This window comes from Theropithecus gelada, chromosome 20 (genome assembly GCF_003255815.1).
Source record: "Theropithecus gelada isolate Dixy chromosome 20, Tgel_1.0, whole genome shotgun sequence".
Classification (NCBI taxonomy): domain Eukaryota; kingdom Metazoa; phylum Chordata; class Mammalia; order Primates; family Cercopithecidae; genus Theropithecus; species Theropithecus gelada.
This window is the reverse complement of record NC_037688.1, coordinates 73,821,248-73,840,343: the sequence shown is the minus strand read 5'-3', so window position 1 is coordinate 73,840,343 and position 19,096 is coordinate 73,821,248. Positions and strand designations below refer to the sequence as shown.

Genomic DNA, 19,096 nt, shown 5'->3' with positions numbered 1-19,096 from the left:
CCGGACACATTCAGGCATACGTGGCTTTGAATCACTTCCTCTCCACGGGCTGCCTCCTCTCCCCCCAACCCAAGTGTTCTGGCTGTGGGCCCCAGCTGGCCACCTCAGCCCAGGCAGGCTCCTCCAACCCGAACGACAGGTAACCTCCACACTGCCCGCCACTCCACGCTCCCAGCCACTCCACGCTGCCCGCCACGGCACACTGCCCGCCACTCCACACTGCCCGCTACGGCACACTGCCCGCCACGGCACCCCAAAGTCAAGACCTAGAACTCATTCCACCTCCCTCACCGGAGGCTGCTTTGCCAAACGTCTTCAGTTTTGGTTTTCATTGTTGTTGCTATTGTTTTTGAGACGGAGTCACTGTTGTTGCCCAGGCTGGAATGCAATGGCGCGGTCTCGGCTCACTGCAACCTCCGCCTCCCCACTTCAAACCATTCTGCCTCAGCTTCCTGAGTAGCTGAGATTACAGGCGCCCGCCACCACGCCCAGCTAATTTTTGTCTTTTTAGTAGAGACCAGGTTTCACCATGTTGGTCAGGCTGGTCTCAAACTCCTGACCTCAGGTGATCCACCTACCTTGGCCTCTCAAAGTGCTGGGATTACAGGCATGAGCCACCACGCCCGGCCTTTTTTTTTTTTTTTGAGACGGAGTCTCGCTCTGTTATCCAGGCTGGAGTACAGTGGCAGAATCTCAGCTTGCTGCAACTTCTGTCTCCAGGTTCAAGCGATTCTCCTGCCTCAGCCTCCCAAGTAGCAGGGATTACAGGTGTGCGCCACCACACCCAGCTAATCTTTGTATTTTTAGTAGAGATGGGGTTTCACTATGTTGCCTAGGCTGGTCTTGAACTCCTGAACCTCAAGTGATCTGCTCACCTTGGCCTCCCAAAGTGCTAACATTACAGGTGTGAGCCACTGCACCCGGCTGTAATTTTTGCATTTTTAGTAGAGATAGCATTTCACCATGTTGGCCAGGTTGATCTCGAACTCCTGACCTCAAGTGATCTGCCCACCTCGGCCTCCCAAAGTGCTGGGATTACAGGTGTGAGCCACTGTGCCCAGCCCCCACCTTCAGCTTTTGCTGAACCCTTCCTTGTGCCACCCATGTAGTACTCCGTATAGTAAGTCAGCAAATCTCATTGTTTTGAGCTAAGTGCCTACGTTAGCCTCTCCCTAAACAGGTTTGATGGGCTGGTTTTTCCCCAATATGCTTTGGAAATCATTGTATAATATTGACAAGAAAAATACCCATCTCTGCACCACCCAAAATCACTGCCTTCCCTTGGGAGACACCGGCCAGAGCAAATTCCCAGCAGAGCATAGCAACCCCGCAGAGTGGCCCCTGCCCGTCACTGCTCTCCTGGAAACCAAGAACAGGAGTTCTCACACCTGCCCACCTTCTGCCCTCACTCCCACTGCTCCAACAGCAAACCCTTCCTCCCCTGCTATGGACCTTGAAAAGCTATATCCATCCTAGGACTCTCATGCCAGCCCCGGGCCCTCAAGCCTCATCTGCTTCCAGCCCCTGACTTCATGCCTGAAGAACAGCAAGTTGTTTCTTTTTTTTTTTTTGAGACTGGGTGTCACTGTCACCCAGGCTAGAATGCAGTGGTACAATCACAGCTCACTGCAGCCTCAAATTCCTGGACTCCAGCAATCCTCCCACCTCAGCCTCTAGAGTAACTGGGACCACAGGCTCACACCACCATGCCCAGCTAATTGTATATATATATTTTTTTGGTAAGACCAGGTTTCACCATGATGCCCAGGCTGGTCTCAAACTCAGCTCAAGCCATCCACCTGCCTTGGCCTCTCAAAATGCTGGGATTACAGGTGTGAGCCACCGTGCCCAGCCTAGCAAATATTCATCAAATGTCTATAGCAGTGGCCGGGCGCTGTGGCTCACACCTGTAGTCCCAGCACTGCGGGAGGCTGAGGCAGGAGGATGGTCTGAGTACAGGAGTTCGAGACCAACTTGGACAATGTAGCAAGATGCTCTCTACAAAAAAATTTAAAAATTAGCCAGGCATGGTGGCATATGCCTGTAGTCCCAGCTACTCAGGAGGCTGAAGGAGGATCGCTTGAGCCCACGAGGTTAAGGCTGCAGGGCAGCCTTGTCTCAAAAACAAACACCACCTCTACAGCAGGAATGAGCCAGGGACTGTGGACAGTGCACCCCCAGGCCGGTCCCCTCTTCCCACAGGTGTATCACGGGAGTAAGGTGTAACTCACACAACATCCTAAAAGCTTCAACAGGGCACTGGACAGCTGCTGACCAAGTTAGTGGCATTTTCTGTTGCCAGGAAGCTGCATTCTCCTTTGCTAAGCTTTCTCATGCTACAGAATGATGACTAAAGAAAAACAGATGATCCCATCTTCTTATTCATCACCCCCTAACAAAACACACTGCCAAGTGGAATGTGTCAGCCTCACCTGGGGGAGACACCCTCACCTGACGACTTAAAAGGAAAAACCTGGTGAGCCAGCCTCCACACAAACACACGCACTGCCTTACACAAAACAAAACTTTATTGGGAGAAAGACGGCTGATGGGAGGCAAGATCTGGATTCAGGAATCCTACAACCTCCGTCCCTCCCAGAGCCTCCAGGAGTTTCCCCTTCTATAAACTGGTATCGCATCCCTTCCAGCTGTGACATCCTGCCGTTCTAGAATACCCACTGACTGAAAGAGCTGTGGCCAAACAGGAAGGACAGAGCAAGAGCCGTTGACAAAGGATTCTCGGCACCCCTGAATAGCAGAATGCAATCCCCCATCTCACTGCCAGCCACAGCCTGCCAGAGCGCCAGCACACAGGGTCACAGCAACGCCACCCATGCCAAGGCGAGGACAGAGTGAGAGAGAGGCTTGGGGCAGCAAAGGAGCCCTCTCGGGTTTTGGCTTTGGAAGTGTGGACTGTACCAGCAGATGGGCCCTTGGGAAGCCACCAGGGAACAATTCAAGGTTGGAGAGAAAAAGGCCACCTTTGACCCAGCAGAAGGCAGAGGCGGGAGAGGAGGGTGAGGACAAGGAGCATCGCAGGCGAGGAAACATGGCCAGGACCTAACTGCGGTGGGAACTGCCTTTTTCTCGACACGCTCGCAATCAACACGTGTATTTGCCTATTTTAAAACAACTCCCTTCCATCCCCTTTCAAAGGCAGCAGTTCTTAGGCTGAAAGGACAAACTCATGAGAGTTGAGAAGTACCTGATGAAGCTATCTGTGCTTCCAGCATCAAACGACCTCTTTTCTGGACATTTAGTGTCCACCCAAAAGCCAATTTCCAAAAGTTTGCTTCCCTGCGTTGACGAGTGGATTCTTAGACTACATATAGGCCATAAATTTCAAAACATAATGCCCAGCTATTTCTACTTTTAAATCATGACTAAAGCCAAACCAAAACCACAGCAAAGATAATCTAAGGATTTGTTTACCGAAAATACCTACAGAAAAGTTTGCAGGCCGGGCGCGATGGCTCACACCTGTAATCCCAGCATTTTGAGAGGCCGAGATGGGCAGATCACCTGAGGTCAGGGGTTCGAGACCATCCCGCCCAACATGATGAAACCCGGTCTCCACTAAAAATACAAAAATTAACCGGGTGTGGTGGTGCACGCCTGTAATCCCAGCTACTCAGGAGGCTGAGGCAGAATTGCTGGAACCCTGGAGGCAGAGGTTGCAGTGAGCCGAGATCAGGCCACTTCACTCCAGCCTGGGCAACAGAGCAAGACTCTGTCTCCCACCCCGCAAAAAAAAAAAAAAAAAGTTTGCAATGTCGGCAGCAAGGTGCAAACAGAGCCGGCTCTGGGTGAAAACTTTAGTTACGAAAAATAAGAAAAAAAAAAAAATCCCTAAGCATTTCTTAACACTAGTTTTAAAGAAAACCCTCTTTCCAAAGGTATGTTTCTCCTTCAACTTTCTTGACTTTGCCAGGCTGTCAGGATGCAAGCTACCCACTCTTTTCTGGATGGATCGGGACAAAGTTTTTAAACAAAGACCTGCCCTCTCCACAGGCCCTTCCCACCACCCCCCACCCTGCCGCCATAATGACAGGGGCTGTGAAATGGCTGTTGAGTGATGGTCACACGACCAGAAGGCAGATGAAAAGGTCAGGCTCTAAGAGGGGTTCAGCCTCCCAGTACCAGCCTGCTGTGCCCAGGGGTGGGAGTGCTGGGATAAACTGTCTTCCCCAGACAGGCAGCTATGCCGCCTCCCACTGCAAAGGCACCAAAAGGCAAAACCCATCCCATCCAAAGACCGCCCCCCCCCGTTTCCCCCCTGCTTTAAGCCAGCTCCCCTGGAACCAACCAAGCCAAGAATTAGAAAACTGCTTTGCCCAGGCCCAAGGAGAGGTGCAAGGGGCACTTAGGTGGAAATTTGCCTTGGGGAAGTCCCGCAAGGTCCACGTCAGCTGCCAGTGGGCCAGATCCGGGAATCTGGAGCCTCTAGCTCCAGGAGGAAGAGGGTCTGTGGGCTGAGCCCCTGTGTCTGAGCAGCTGGAGAAATATCACCCTTGATCCACTCCCTGGGCCGGGGTTGGAATCTCCACTCAGCCACCAGTGGGCACCTCTCCTTTTTAAATGCTTTTAATGCACTTCAGATGGTGAGAGGTGGTTGTGATGGTCAGAGGCTGTGCTGGTGGCCGGCACACCCCACGCCTGCCCCCCACACCCCTTCCTCCAGGAGATACTTGAAAGGGACCATGCCCTGCCGAAGCCCCGTCTCGTATGGAAGAATGTCATCTCCAGTGTCTGCCGCCGCCTCCCCGCAAAGTCTCCCACAAGCACAGGAGAAGGGGTGCTTCCAGCATCTCCTAGGAGCTGACGACGTGTCCGGACCAGGTCTCATGCTTGGTGCCTGGTGCCAGGTGGGTGATCACGACCTCCACAGCCTGCAGCTTCTCATTCTTGGGCGGGATGGAGCACATCTTATAGGTGACCTCGTCGCCTTCCACTGGGACATACTCCCCTTCCACACTACAGGGGCACAAATAAAGCAGTCAGTGCTCACACCGGGACAAGGCTCCCTTTCCCAAGACGCCACACCCAAGACACCAGCACCCTTCTGGTCATAGGGCCACCAAAGCGGGCACCATCCGACCAACCACCGGGAACCTCTTTCCAGAGAACTGCCTCTGTCCTAGCCAAGGAGGCCCTGGCCCAATCAGCTCCTTCCCTGGGACTTTTGATGTTGGAACTGAAAGAGCTCAGCCACCTGTGGGTGCTCACATGGTGACATGAAACGTGGGAGAGAGACTGGGCTTGCAGATGAAGAGTAAAGACGGCCAGTCCAAGCCAGAGAGAAACGAGGCCATCGTGGAGTAAGAATCGGAGTTGAGGGGTGGCCTGGGCAGGGCTTTTCTGAGGTCCTCAGCATAGTAGCCCTTGGTTCCAGGAGTCTCAGAAACCACATTGTGTCTTTGTTCTCAATTTTCCCAGTTTTCCAGCAAGCCTTATTTATTTATTTATTTTTTGGGGGAGGGACAGTCTCGTTCTGTCACCCACGCTAGAATGCAGTGGTGTGATTTCGGCTCACTGCATCCACCTCCTGAGTTCAAGTGATTCTCCTGCCTCAGCCAAGTATCTGGGACTATCGGCATGTGCCACCACACCCAACTAATTTTTGTATTTTTAGTAAAGTCGGGGTTTCACCATGTTAGCCAGGCTGGTCTCGAACTCCTGACCTTAAGTGATCCACCTGCCTCGGCCTCCCAAAGTGCTGGGATGACAAACGTGAGCTGCCACGCCCGGCCTCCAGTGAGCCTTCAAGAAGGTCCCTTTGGTGCTTGAAGCTAGTTCCTGGAGGGGCCTCTCCCTGTGACCACTCCCAGGAAGTTTCCTTTTTTTCTTTCTTTTTTTTTGAGACGGAGTCTCGCTCTGTCGCCCAGGCTGGAGTGCAGTGGCACAATCTCGGCTCACTGCAACCTCTGCCTCCCAGGTTCAAGCGATTCTCCTGCCTCAGCCTCCGGAGTAGCTGGGACTATAGGCACACATCACCACGCCCGGCTAATTTTTGTATTTTTAGTAGAGATGGGGTTTCACCGTGTTGGCCATGCTGGTCTCGAACACCTGACCTCAGGTGATTCACCCACCTCGGCCTCCCAAAGTGCTGGGATTACAGGTGTGAGCCACAGCACCCAGCCCAGTTCCCTTACTTTCTAGGGGACACAAGTCACCCTCTCACATAAGACTGGCATCTTGATGTCCCATTGATGAGAATCCCCCCAGACGAAAACCCCCTTCATATGCTAAATGCCAGGGCCAGCCAGCTCCCCTAGTAACTGGTTTGTTTTGATTGGAGAATCGTATGGTGAAGAGTGTTTCCCTCTTTGGTTTGGTCACCAGGGAGCTCAGAAATAAATCTGCAGCCCACTTCTAGCAGCAGAACTAGACATCACAGTATTTCCATCTTCCTTTTTCTATCTTTCTAAGTATTTCTTTGCCCCAACCTCTATGTTTTCCTTACTGATTCAAAACGTTTTCTGGGACGAGTCAGTATGAAAATACATTTACACATCCATGCGTGCGTTCATCTGTGAAATGCGTCGCCTTGGCCTTTTTCTCCTGCCTGCCAATCTGATATGTAAGCATGGGGCAGAGGATGGACCCCATCGCAGCGGGCCCCTCTTTTCAGAAATGTGGTTTCTGTGTTTGTGAGTGTGCTGTGCGGAGTAGGACTCTGTCTGCCACTGCCTGAAGTAAAAGACTTGGGGGTGCTTAGGCCAAAGAAGCACGTAGGAAGGGGGTACAGATCGAGGGTCCTCGCCTGTCTAAAGGCTGCCCAGATGATCGGAGGTGAAGCATGGGGGGCTGGGTGCCTTCCATTCCAGCCCTAGGATGTGTGCGCCCCACCCCAGGCTCCCCAAGGGCTTCAAGACACTCAGGAAGGAAGGACGTCAGTGAGCATGCAGCAGGACAAAGGGGTCCGCCCCAAACTTCCTTCCTGGAGCAAAGGAGCAGGACAGCCCCCAGCCTCACCAGTCCACCTCCCGCAAAGGAGGGCAGGAAGCTGGCGTGGTCCCCAGGCTAAACAGGGCTCCCCAGGCTCACAGGGTATCCTTCCCCATTGGCCAGATACAGTGGGCACTCGGACTCACCCTAGCAGGCCTTGCTGCTCTCTCACACACACACACACACAAAAACCATACACGCACACACATGCACCATGCACAGCTGCCACCACCCTGTCTCCCACAAGCATAGCCGGGCATCCCCAAACCCATTCCCATCACTTTCTGGCTATGTGATCTTGAGCAGATCTCTCTGTATTTTTTTCTTTTTTTTTTTTTGAGATGGAGTTTCAATCTTGTTGCCCAGGCTGGAGTGCAATGGCGAGATCTCGGCTCACCACGGCCTCTGCCTCCCGGGTTCAAGCAATTCTCCTGCCTTAGCATCCCAAGTAGCTGGGATTACAGGCACCCGCCATCATGCCCAGCTACTTTTTTTTTTTTTTTTTGGTATTTTTGTAGAGACAGGATTTCACCATGTTCGTCAGGTTGGTCTTGAACTCCTGACCTCAGGTGATCTGCCCACCTTGGCATCCCAAAGTGCGGGGATTACAGGCGTGAGCCACCACACCCGGCACACACAAAACCTTACCCATTCATAAAGACACACCCAGGCACAATCACAGGTACCGTGTCGCCCCCAGCCTCACATCCCCTGACACAGCTCTGTACAGTCTCACAACCCCAACCCAACACAACCACAGGAGCACAAATGGAGCACCAGCCAAAGGCAGATTCACACAGGCCCGGCCATTCGTCCTCACACCCAGCGCCCATCACAGTCACACGCCATCCCCACCTCCACAGGGCCAAGGAAGTGCCTGCCCCAGCCAGGCCGCCCAGACCGGCCGCTCACTCACTCAGAGATGTGCAGGAAGATGTCGGGGCCACCATCAGCTGGGGTAATGAAGCCGTGGCCCTTGGATCGGCAGAAGCATTTGCAGACTCCTTTGTAGACGGGGCCCTGTGAAGCCCGCACCGTCCTGACAGAGAGAGGGAAGTGTGAGGGGCCCTATCAGCGCTCCAGGACAGCCACCAGCTCTCCTGGGCACACGAAGCTCATTCCAGCCCCTGCCCACAGCTGTGCCCCATCAAGCCCTGGCCAGGACCGCCATATACAGTCACACAGGTTGAGGACTGCACAACTCTGGGAGCCGCTCACATAGACTCTGGTGAAAATGACTCTTTGGATGACCCTGGCAAATTTTCTCGGGCCTGTTTTCCCACCTGGAAAGAGGGAGTTGAACTAAAAGATCACTGAGCATCCCTCCAGAAACTAATGATTAATTATTAATAACAGGAGCATCCTCCACTCACAGGGCCTAAGACCTGCATCTGCCAGACATTGTTGGGTCCTTTGCAGCCCTGGTACTGCGCCCATTTTGCAGCTGCAGATTTCAGTCTTACAGGGAAACAGACTCTCATGTGTGGTTAGAGCCCAGTGATTCTGACCCCAGCAACTGCCCACCCATTGCCACTCCCAACAGGTTCTTCTGGGCTGGGCAGTACCCTGAATTTAGAAGGCACCTTCCTAGTTTCTCACCATCAGCCCACAGCCCAGCCCCAGGTCTGCCTATTTGACAGCCTGGAACACTGGCGCCCAAAAATGGCCAGAGACACAGTGAATCTCTGGCCTCAAGCAAGAGACCCATCTGAGAAAGTGTCCCCAGCCCACTCCAGACTCACGCTGAGAAGGTCCTCGTCCGGCGAGTGGGCAGTGGGCTTGGGACCACGTTGCCCCGCAGAGGGGAAGGTGAGCGCTCGCGGGTCCGAGGGGTGTCCAGCAGCCCGACTGAAGCTTGATGGGTGGGGGGCTGTGGTGGTGGGGGAGGCTCAGATGACATGGCTGACCTGGAAGGAGAAGAGGCTCTCAGGGCTCATGCCTTTAGAGGTAGGAGCCCAGTGCTTACCCCCATGTCCAGGTCTGAGAGTCCAGTATCTGAGGCTCATTCCTCTCCATCACCTCAGCACTGCTGCCACCTTGCCTGGGAGCCTGCCGGCGGGGTCACGTGCCTCCTCTGGGCTCCTGAAGCGGTCGTGGGCCCCCCTCGATCATAGTTCCTCATGAAAATGCCACATCCTCCCCCATGACCAGGATGGCATCAGTCCCCAACGTGTCCCCAGCACAAGGCAAGGATCCCGGCACACTCGGGACACACAGGGAATATTTGTGGGAGGGAAGGAGGCACGTCAGGAAGGTGAGCCGAAAACCCAAAGCCAGGGGCCCGGCGCAGTGGTTCACGCCTGCAATCCCATCACTTTGGGAGGCTGAGGCAGGCAGATCACTTGAGGTCAGGAGTTCGACACTAACCTGGCCAACGTGGCAAAACCCCGTCTCTAATACGAATACAAAAATTAGCTGGGCGTGGTGGCAGGCACCTGTAATCCCATCTACTTGGAGGCTGAAGCACGAGAATTGCTTGAACCCGGGAGGCGGAGGTTCCAGTGAGCTGAGATTGCACCACTGCACTGCAGCCTGGGTGACAGAGCAAGACTGTCTCAAAAAAAAAGAAAACCCAAAGCCAAGGAGATTTTAATGCCAACCACCTATATCCAAACTCAGCCACTGCACAGACCCTCCCTGACGCTGCTGTGAGCCAGACACTACAGGGAGGCAGAGGCAAAAACACGACCCTCTCGCAGCGTCCACCTTCAGGAAACTGCGGAACACATCGCAGAGGGAGCTCAGGCACCCTGTTTGCATCCCTGAGCAGCTGTCACAAGCCTGCACCCAGGACAGGGGGGCCTGCTGGGGGAGCCCAAAGGACCCAAAGGGAAAGAGAAGATTTCCAAGGCTGCGTCCATCTCCATCCAGCTCCATCAGGCCCAGTGAATTTCCATGCAGCCCAAGTCACCGCTGCCGTTATGAAATCAAATTCCTTCCGTGACCCCTAGTATGCACCCATAAACCCGGCGGGAGGGCTGGAGGGAGGGAATTCCTTAACTACTGCTGTGCTTTTGACAATGTGTCAAGAGCAGGACACTCGCTGTACACAGTGAACACTGAATATTGAATGCAAAGGCGTCGGCTCTAACGTGGCCTCAGCTCAAGGTTCAGAGGGAAGAGTGGCACCCTTGGGTAAGTCCTTTCCCCCCTCTGGGCTCAGTTTCCAAATCTGCAAAGTTGGGCAGCTGGGTGGGCATCACTTGGCACCCGCACAGGGCTGGTGATGGGGGTACGAGATGAAGTAGGTCGAAGCCTAACTCAGGAAGCCACTCAACGCCACACAGCCAGGACGGACAGCAGCGGCCCTGAATAGGTTTGACTCAGGTCCCACGGGGTTTTCAAATTTACATTTGAAGAATGGGCCAGGCGCCGTGGCTCACGCCTGTAATCCCAGCAGTTTGGGAGGCCAAGGCAGGTGGATCATCTGAGGTCAGGGGTTTGAGACCAGCCTGGCCAACATGGAGAAAACCCGTCCCTACTAAAAATACAAAATTAGCTGGGTGTGGTGGCGGGTGCCTGTAATCCCAGCTACTCGGGAGGCTGAGGCTGGAGAATTGCTTGAACCAGGGAGGTGTGAGTTGCAATGAGCCGAGATCATGCCACAGCACTCCAGCCAGGGTGACAGAGTGAGACTCTGTCTCAAAAACAATAAATAATTTTTTTTTTGAGAGAGAGTGTCTCACTGTCACCCAGGCTGGAGTGCAGGGGCATAATCACAGTGCGCTCTAGCCTCAACCTCTATGCCTAATTTTTCTTTTTTTTCTTTTTTAATTTATAGAGACAGTGTATTGCTGTTGCCCATGCTGATCTCAAACTCCTGGGCTCAAGGGATTCTCCCACCTCTTCCTCCCAAAGTGCTAGGATTATAGGCATGAGCCACCACGCCCGGCCTGAACTATCTTCAACATCCCAGGGGGTTTCCTCAAAATCCAGGTTTCCAGCTGCTCGTGGAAAAGAACTGAAGCTCTCACAACCCTCAACCTCAGTTTGCCACCCCGGTCCCCTCATTTATAGAAGTCTTCGACCTACATCACCCAGAAATCCCCCCACACCCCCCGAACCGCCTTCAACCACAGCCACCCAAGAACCAGGCCCGATTGCTCAGAGGAAAAGGGCTGCCCCCTCCCTGAGATGTCAAAACTCCTCCCCGACATTGCTCCACCCTCCCCTGTCCGGCCTCAGCTCTGTGGGCTGGGAAGGAGGTAGCTGGCTGGCCTTCTGGAGGAGGTGGCATCCTACCTCCTGTCCCTTCGCTCAGCTGCAGCCACGGCCAGGGAGGACCCTGAGTCCAGGGAGCCCCCACCTCAAAAAAAAGCCCCAGCTGCTGGCCTAGGGGCCAGGACCCCCGCATGACCCACCAGCACAGGTCATAGAGTCCCAGAATGTTCAATGCCCAGAGTTCCAGGAAAGAGGCTGGCCCTGGGAGGGGAGGGCCCTGTCCAGGCCTCCCAGGAGAGCACATGGGAACGGTGGCCTGGCAACTCCACGGTGAGAGGCACTGCTCTGCCTTGTTCTATCCAAAGGCTCCCTCCCTCCTCTCTCCTGGAGTCAAGCATAGCTGACTTCCTTTATTCTGTTGTTAATTTGAGACGGAGTCCAGCTCTGTTGCCCAGGCTGGAGGGCAACGGCACAATCTCAGCTCACTGCATCCTCTGCCTTCCGGGTTCAAGCGATTCTCCTGCCTCAGCTTCCCAAGTAGCAGGGGTTACAGGTGCCTGCCACCACGCTCAGCTAATGAAGCACAGCTGACTTCTAATCCTACCCCTTGCCTGCTGTGTGGTCTCGGACAAGTTACTTAATCTCTCTGGGCCTCAGTTTCCACATCCAGAAAATGGGAATTATAATAGTCCCGACTTCACACCATCAGGCTGAAGTGAAAACAAAATAATACACACTAAGCACTAGGCACACTGTCCACCCAGGTTCAGTGAGCAATAATTGTCAGCTATGACTGTTGTTATAATTGTCATCATAAAGTCACTCAACAGATACATGCCCAATACTGAGCCCTGTTCACTGTTCAAGTCCACAGAGACAAAGGGCTGAACCTGAAGGCAGGGAATAAACAGTTAAATAAACATAAACCAGCTCATTACAGATCCCAAAAGGGCTGTAAAGAAACAGAAGGGGATGGGGCAGAAGGGTGGGAGTACACACGCTAATCAGGGTGCCTGCAGGACCCTGCACAGCAAGAAAGGGGTAGCCATTTGAAAAACAGAGAGAGGCTGTTCCAGGTGTGGGGGAACAGCCTGTACAAAGGCCCTGTGTTGGCAGGGCCTGGGTGGGACTGAGGTCGGTGGGGACACCATGTGGTAGGTGGGGGACTAGGAACGGGAGGCAGGAGAGGCGGTGGAAAGGGCAGGGCCCGCTCAGGAACCATGCTGCGTCATCATCATCACTGTCACCATTGTCATCCTCCTTGCATCTTCCATTTGTCACACCCATTTGCCTGTCTGCACACCCCTAACTATGCCCACCTTCCCCTGGGTGAATGGCACAAATCCAAAATGGGGGGTCCCCTTCTTTCTCCACCCTAGCCCCCTCAACACCCCAAGTGCACCCAATCCTTGGGAGATGCCAAGGGAAGCCCATGGCCTGTAGCGGTGAGGAGTCTGAGGGCAGCACAGGGCCCTCTATGTCCCAAGGGCCCAGGACAGGCGCTGGCACAGAGCAGGGTCTCCGGACGGTCCAGGAATGGCCCCAAGGCTGGCTCTTTTTTTTTTTTTTTTCCCCCAGATAGGATCTCACTTGGTCACCCAGGCTGGAATGCAGTGGCATGATCATGGTTCACTGAACCCTCTCAACCTCCTGGGGTCAGGTGATTCGCCCACCCCAGCCTCCTGGGCTGTGGGACTACGGCCACGTGCCACACACCCAGCTCATTTTTTGTGTTTTCTGTAGAGACAGGGTTTCAATATGTTGCCCAGGCTGGTCTTGAACTCCTGGGCTCAGCGATTGGCCCACCTTGGCCTCCCAAAGTGCTGGGATTCCAGGTGTGAGCCACCGCACCCGGCTTCCAAGGCTCATTCTTAGCCAGCATTAGGATCCAAAGCCCCAGCTGGCGGCCACTGCACTGGTGTGTGTGCTCAGCACCGTGCCCAGCCCAACAGGAGGTGGCTACATTCCTGATAGTGGAAGAAACTGAGGCACAGGGAGCAGACGTGACTAGGGGTAGGGGCAGTGCCACCTGGGAGTCCCAGGAGCTTTATCCAGCATCTTATGGCCCATCTGGGCTGGAGTCCAGCTGGGGAGGCGAGAAGAGGCCTGGCCAAGGGCCACCCACTCCCCAGTAGGCCCAGTAGAGAAGAGTGAATGACCTCAGTGCGGGGGAGGGCCGGGCAAAGTCCAGCTGGAAAGAAACCAGCTGGGGGTGGGTAGCCAGGCACCCAGAAGCCAGCTCTGACGCTCTGGCCGGCCACTGCTGTGTCCCCTCTACAATACACACATACACAAGGATGGGTACACAGCAGCCCCGCCCACCAGCACGGTCCCAGCTTCCAGCCAGCCACTGCTCTCCCAGCAATACCAGGCATGGCCTTGGAGTGTCCCCAGCAGAAGACAGGGCCCGCCCTCTGTGACTAGCCTTCAGCTCCCCACAGCTGGGGGAGGGAGGAAGGCTGCAAACAGACCCACTGCTCAGGCTGGCTGGAGGCTTCAGGCTGGCTGGAAGCTTCGGGCCAGACCGAGGATGAGCGTCTGGCCTGCAACAAACTCAGACAAAATGTCACGCCCAAGGTACGTCATGACTGCCGGGCTGTGTGTACATGTGTGCTTCTGTGTGCACACGCATGTAGGTGTATGCATATGGGTGTGTTTTGTGTAGGCACGTGTACACATACATATGTGCCCACACATGGCTGGATCTGCATCTGAGCGCACACACACGTGTATGCATGCACGAACTTGTGCCGTCTGTATGCACACGTACATGGACCAGGGGAGCCTCACCTCACAGCACGCTGGGCACCTGTGCTGCCATAGGGGACCTTGATGAACGCTGCCACTTCCTATTCAATCAACAGATAAAGGAGTGGAACAGACCATGACTGCCGCCACCACCACAGCAGTGTCCTGGGGCCACACTGCTTACTACTTACAACACTTCACACAGCTCAGCTCATTCCATTCCCATTTCACTAATGCGAGAACCGAGACACAAAGAGTCCAGTAACTTGCCCAGGGTCGCCCGGCTAATAAAGACCCTGGTGAAATACAGAGTAGGTCAGACAGCGGAAATGCTTCGGAAAAAAAGCCAGCAGGGTAAGGGGGTGAGGCTGCACCAGGAGGTACCCAGCTGGCCAAGCAACCGCTTCGCCAGTCAGCCCCCAGGCTCTGATGAGTGCTCGGCCAAGGGAGGGAGCCCAGGGTGGTGGGGGCAGGAAGCCACGCCCAACCTGACTGCCCCAGGGACGGGTGTGTCATCAGGGAGAAGGGGGCCTCCGCCCAAAATAGCCTGGGAATTTTCCGTAGGCTCTGCAGCTCCTCCTGGAAGGTTCTGGAGTTCAGCTGGGTACCAAGACTCTGGCTTTCCCAGCCACTGCTCAGCCTACCCCCATGTCTGGAGACTTATGACCCAATCATGCAGCATCCCTGTAACCTACTCCCCAACTTCCTGTCCTCCTGGCCTGAAAATCCACCACCCACATCAACGGGAGCCAAGCAGCCAGGTGCTTAGTGCAAGGAGGGCTTTAGCAGCGCTATCAGCCATTTACACTCTAGTGAGAGGGAGCTCACTGAAGGAGACTCCATTCATTTTTGTTTTTGTGAGACATAGTCTCCCTCTGTTGCCCAGGATGGAGTGCAGTGGCGCGATCTCAGCTCACTGCAACCCCCGTCCCCCAGGTTCAAGCAGTTCTCCTGCCTTAGCGTCCCCCAGGTTCAAGCAGTTCTCCTGCCTTAGCGTCCCCCAGGTTCAAGCATTCTCCTGCCTTAGCGTCCCGCAGGTTCAAGCAGTTCTCCTGCCTTAGCCTCCCGAGTAGCTGGGACTACAGGCATGCACCACCTCACCCAGCTGATTTTTGTATTTTTAGTAGAGATGGGGTTTCACCATTTTAGCCAAGCTGGTCTCGGACTCCTGACCTCAGGTGATTTACCCGCTTCAGCCTCCCAAAGTGCTGGGGTTACAGGCTTGAACCACCGTGCCTGGCCAGAGACTCCATTCTTAATAGCTTCAGCCCCTTTATTGAAGACAGGATGATAGAGGGCAGGGGGACAAAAGTTCAGTTCAAGTCAGACACCTCATTCTTGGCAAAGCAAGAACCTCTCCAAGCCTGCTCTGCAAAATGAGGGTGTCTTGAGTCTTCCAAGCGTTGCTGGCTGGGGAATGCCAGGGTTGGGCATGGTGTTGGGACAGCTTCCAGCCCGGGGACAGCCCACTGCTGACAGGTGTAGTGGGTGGATAGTGGCCTGCACTATGGGGACAGGGCAGGCTATAGTGCTTTCATACACCCTACAGCCACTGTCCGCAGACTTCCACGTCAGGCCCTGTTGGGGGTTTACAAACATCAAATACATGCATCTAAACATCAACCCAACAGGGGAGGCACTTTTAGCACCCCTGTTTTACAGATGAGGAAACTAAGGCACAGAGGTTTAAGCCAGTGATTCTACTTGCTACTTTAGTGCAGTCAGGAATCTCTGGGGATCTTGTTCAAATGCAGATTGCCACTCAGCAGGTGTGGGGTGGGGCCTGAGATTTTTTTTTTTTTTTTGAGACAGGGTCTTGCTTTGTCACCCATGCTGGAGTTTGGTGGCGCACTCATGGCTCACTGCAGCCTCAACCGCCTGGGCTCAAGGGATCCTCTCACCTCAGCCTCCCATGTAGCTGGGACTACAGGCGTGTGCCACCACACGCAGCTAATTTTTTAATTTTTTGTAGAGACAAGTTCTCACTATGTTGTCCAGGTGGGTCTCGCCCTCTCATGCTCAAGCAATCCTCCCACCTCGGCTTCCCAAAGTGCTGGGATTACAAGCTCGAGATTCCTGGCCAAGACTCTGCATTTCTAAGGCGCTCCCAGTGAGGCAGCTGTCCCTGGCCCAGGGAACACCGCAGTAGTCCTGCTATACTGGTCCATCTCACAGCCCAAGGCTTACCAGTGCAAGAGGTGGAAGGGAAATTGCGCAGCGATGGAGGTGAGACTAGAAGAACAGTAAAGTTACCTCAGTGCACCTGGGTTCCTTCTCTGTAAACAGACAGAGACACTGAGCTGATCCATCCCAGTCCCCAGCGCAGCTGAGCCCCAGCCTGGCAGAACTGCCGCCACGTGGGCCGAGAGGCGGGGCGGGTCAGCTGAGCCCAGGTAGAAGGGTCCCTGGAAGCCACGGAGGCCGAGAACGAGCCAGAGGTTGACGCAGCGGCGCCAGGCTGGCCTAGCCACATTCCCCTCCATTGTTCCGGGGAGAGCGGGGGTCTGGCGAGGGAGGAGCAGAGAGTGAGAAGGGGAGGAGGGACAGGAAGGGATGGGGGTTGGAGAGTCCAGGGGGAGGGATGGGAGGCAAAGGGGAGGGGGCAGCCAGGCCGGAGCCAGTCCTCCGCTGGCTAAGGACCTGAAGCCAGCTGCCACAGATTAAGTGCAAACAGGCGGGTGGGGAAGGTGCAGCCCGGCGCACACGTCCGCCCGGAGCCCCCTCCCAGGCCCAGCCAAGCTGGGAATAGCTCTTCCGCCCTCAGGAGCCCCTGAGTGCTGGGAAGAGGCCGGAAACCCGAGGAGTGTACCGGGAACCCAAGGGGGCCTCCAACATTGCCGCTGCCTGTGCCCCCATTAGCACCCGTGGACGGCCTCGACCGTCTCCCATCAGGGAGACGTTCACCCCACCGCCACCACCCACCTGGGACCCTGCACCCGTCCCAGCTCTCAACCTGGACTGCCCCTCCAGGGGGAAGCCTAAGCCCTCCTCAACAAGAACCCTACTCTACACTTCTCCCCCACTCAATTCTTCCATCCTTCCCTCCATTCTCGGGGGGCTTTGGCTCAGACCTGAGATTCAGCCCTGCCTGCTCCCCACTCCCTCAGTGACCCCTGCCAAGCGACTTCACCGCCCCACCCGAGTTTCCTCATCTGTCAAAGGGGACAGGAACGGTGCTGCGTCGCAGGACTCGGACGCTGTGCAGACGCCGCCGCGAAAATGCCAAGCGCACGGCGGGCTCAGTCAACAATAGTTGTGCGGCTGATGGTGGAACTGTCAGGCACGGGCCCATCTGAAATCGCCTTCCCTCCCATTCCTGTCCCTGCTGTTGGAACACAAACCAAATGCACTGGCTTTGCCACTCCGTGGAACAAAGGCCGTTCACCTACCTAGGGTACCCATCGTCAACCACCCTCAACCCCACCCCAGGGCCCCACGCTGGGCCTAGCGCAGCTTATTCAAAGCATCTACTCCGAGCCGGGCTCTGCCACTCTTTCTTGCCCTGAAGGGACCAGCATCGAGAACCCATGGTCATCACCGAGGCCACCCAGGGAGTGCAAAGGGCGGCGGGGTCTCCAAGGAGGATCCCGAGCCCAGAGAAGGGCCAAAAGCCCGAAGGGAGGGAGAACAGAGGCAGAGAGCGGCTGGAGAAGGTAGTGGCGGAAGATAACAGGAAGGCCTGCTGAGAAGTCGGGGACTTAGACGACAATGGGACTTCGGTGGACGATTTTCAGCGGGGGGTTGATCTGAGCTGATTGTTTTTACAAGTTCCCTCTAGCTTCAGAGTGGCGAGCAGATGAGAGGGGCAAGACTGGGCAGAGAGACTGAGAAATATCAAAACAGCAAGTTAAAAAACAGTAGCTTACGTGTCTTCCGGCACGGGGCTAGCCGTCTCCTTTTACTCTCACACACCCTCTTAAGCCAGAAGTCAGAGGCCAGTCTGCAGATGGGGACACTGAGGCTCCGAAAGGCCTCCTGTTTGGCAGTGAGATTTCCCCACCTATGAGACCCGAGGCCCTGCCTGGAGCGGGACGTCTCCGCCTTACCCCGCACACACATCCATCCCAACCCCAGAAAACCGTAGGGCCGGAGGCTTCCTTTTTAAAAATCAAAAAAGAACGTTTCACTTCCGGCCTGCAAACCTGGGCCGCCAGCGCAGCCTGCGGAAAGGGGGCCTGTGGGCGCGGATGAAGTTTTTCTCCAGCGCCTAGGGCCCCCCACCCCCATCCGGGCGCAAACACCCGGGGCGAGCGCGCCCGGCGGCTCCTCCTCCTCCCAGATGCGGCTAATCGCGCGGCGCCAGGACGGCTCCCCACCTCCCCCGCCGGGCCTGGCCGCCGTCCCAACCTCGAGCCACAGCTGGCGCGGCCAGGCCCGGCGGGGGGTGGCTCCGCTTCCCGCGTGCGACGCCCCCCGCGCCTCGCCCCACCGCCCCGCGAGTCCCCCCTCCAGGGCTCCCTCCCAAAGGCAAAAGCGGTAGGGAGGGCGGGGAGAGCTTCCCCTGCAAGCAGAGAACAGGTGGCCAGGCGGGAAGTGCTACCCGACGTCCGCCAAGAATCCCTGCCGCTGTTGCCACACCCACCCCTTGCCCCGGGGAGGAGCAACCCGCGTTCCCCAAACAGGCCCGGAGAAACCCAGCCGGGAGCCCTCCGCTGCCGAGCTAGAAGACCCTGTAGGAAGGGGGACGATGGGGACAGAGGAGGCCGAGGCCCCATCTGCCGCTCCCGGGGACTCGGGCCAGGGGCGGCCACCTTGTCCCTCCTTGGGTCCCCGAGAACAGGTCCCTACCTCGCGATCCGTTCTGCTCCGCCAGTAGCTGCGCTCGGACTGGGAGCTCGGAGCTGGGGAGGGGGCGTGGCCCGCGGGGTGGGGCGCCGAGCCCCGCCCCCAGGAGGCCCCAGCCAATGGGGCTGCAGGAGGGAGTCCAGGACGGAAGGGGTGGGGCGGGCAGGAGTGGCCCGGACAGGACCTTTGTGTCCGCGCCTGGGACTGGCGGGAGAGTGGGGCGCAGAGCGCGGGGCGTAGGGGCCAGGGCGGGGCTGGGCTGCACCCACCGGCAGAAACGCCCCTGCAAAGTGGGGGAACTGTGTCTCTGCTCCTTTGCCGTTCCTTCCCTTCACCACGCGCTCCAGGTGCGGCTCCCATCTGCTTTTGGCTCCAAAATCCGTATAAGCCCGGGGGGCGTCACTTTTTGCAGAAAGGAGATAAAGGAATGAAAAGAGAGAAAGAAGAAAACAAG

The 19,096-nt window shown here is 55.9% G+C and overlaps 1 protein-coding gene across 7 annotated transcripts; it reads right to left on the bottom strand.

The window, feature by feature from the left end:
• Positions 1-2,513: 2,513 nt before the first annotated feature.
• Positions 2,514-18,703, bottom strand: CARHSP1 (calcium regulated heat stable protein 1). 7 transcript variants are annotated; one of them, XM_025370299.1, is made up of 5 exons: positions 18,646-18,680; positions 9,638-9,753; positions 8,691-8,855; positions 7,865-7,987; positions 2,514-4,974 (listed from the first exon to the last, which is right to left on the bottom strand). In XM_025370299.1, exons 2-5 carry the CDS (start codon positions 9,706-9,708, stop codon positions 4,812-4,814), a joined length of 522 nt encoding a protein of 173 aa, XP_025226084.1. In that variant the 5' UTR covers positions 9,709-9,753; positions 18,646-18,680; the 3' UTR covers positions 2,514-4,811. The 7 variants fall into 7 exon arrangements, with proteins under 7 accessions (XP_025226084.1, XP_025226086.1, XP_025226087.1 ...); XM_025370301.1 differs by lacking the exon at positions 9,638-9,753 and having other exon boundaries at positions 18,646-18,703; XM_025370302.1 differs by lacking the exon at positions 9,638-9,753 and having other exon boundaries at positions 17,724-18,680.
• Positions 18,704-19,096: the final 393 nt, after the last annotated feature.

Bases quoted from the DNA above. Each gene is read 5' to 3' on its own strand.
- CARHSP1 (XM_025370299.1), bottom strand. From the start codon at position 9,708: ATGCAAACAGGGTGCCTGAGCTCCCTCTGCGATGTGTTCCGCAGTTTC. The intron at 8,856-9,637 runs GTCGTGTTTTTG...TTCTCCTTCCAG, and splicing joins AAGGTGGACGCTGCGAGAGG to GTCAGCCATGTCATCTGAGC. The intron at 7,988-8,690 runs GTGAGTCTGGAG...TCTCTCTGTCAG, and splicing joins CGGACGAGGACCTTCTCAGC to GACGGTGCGGGCTTCACAGG.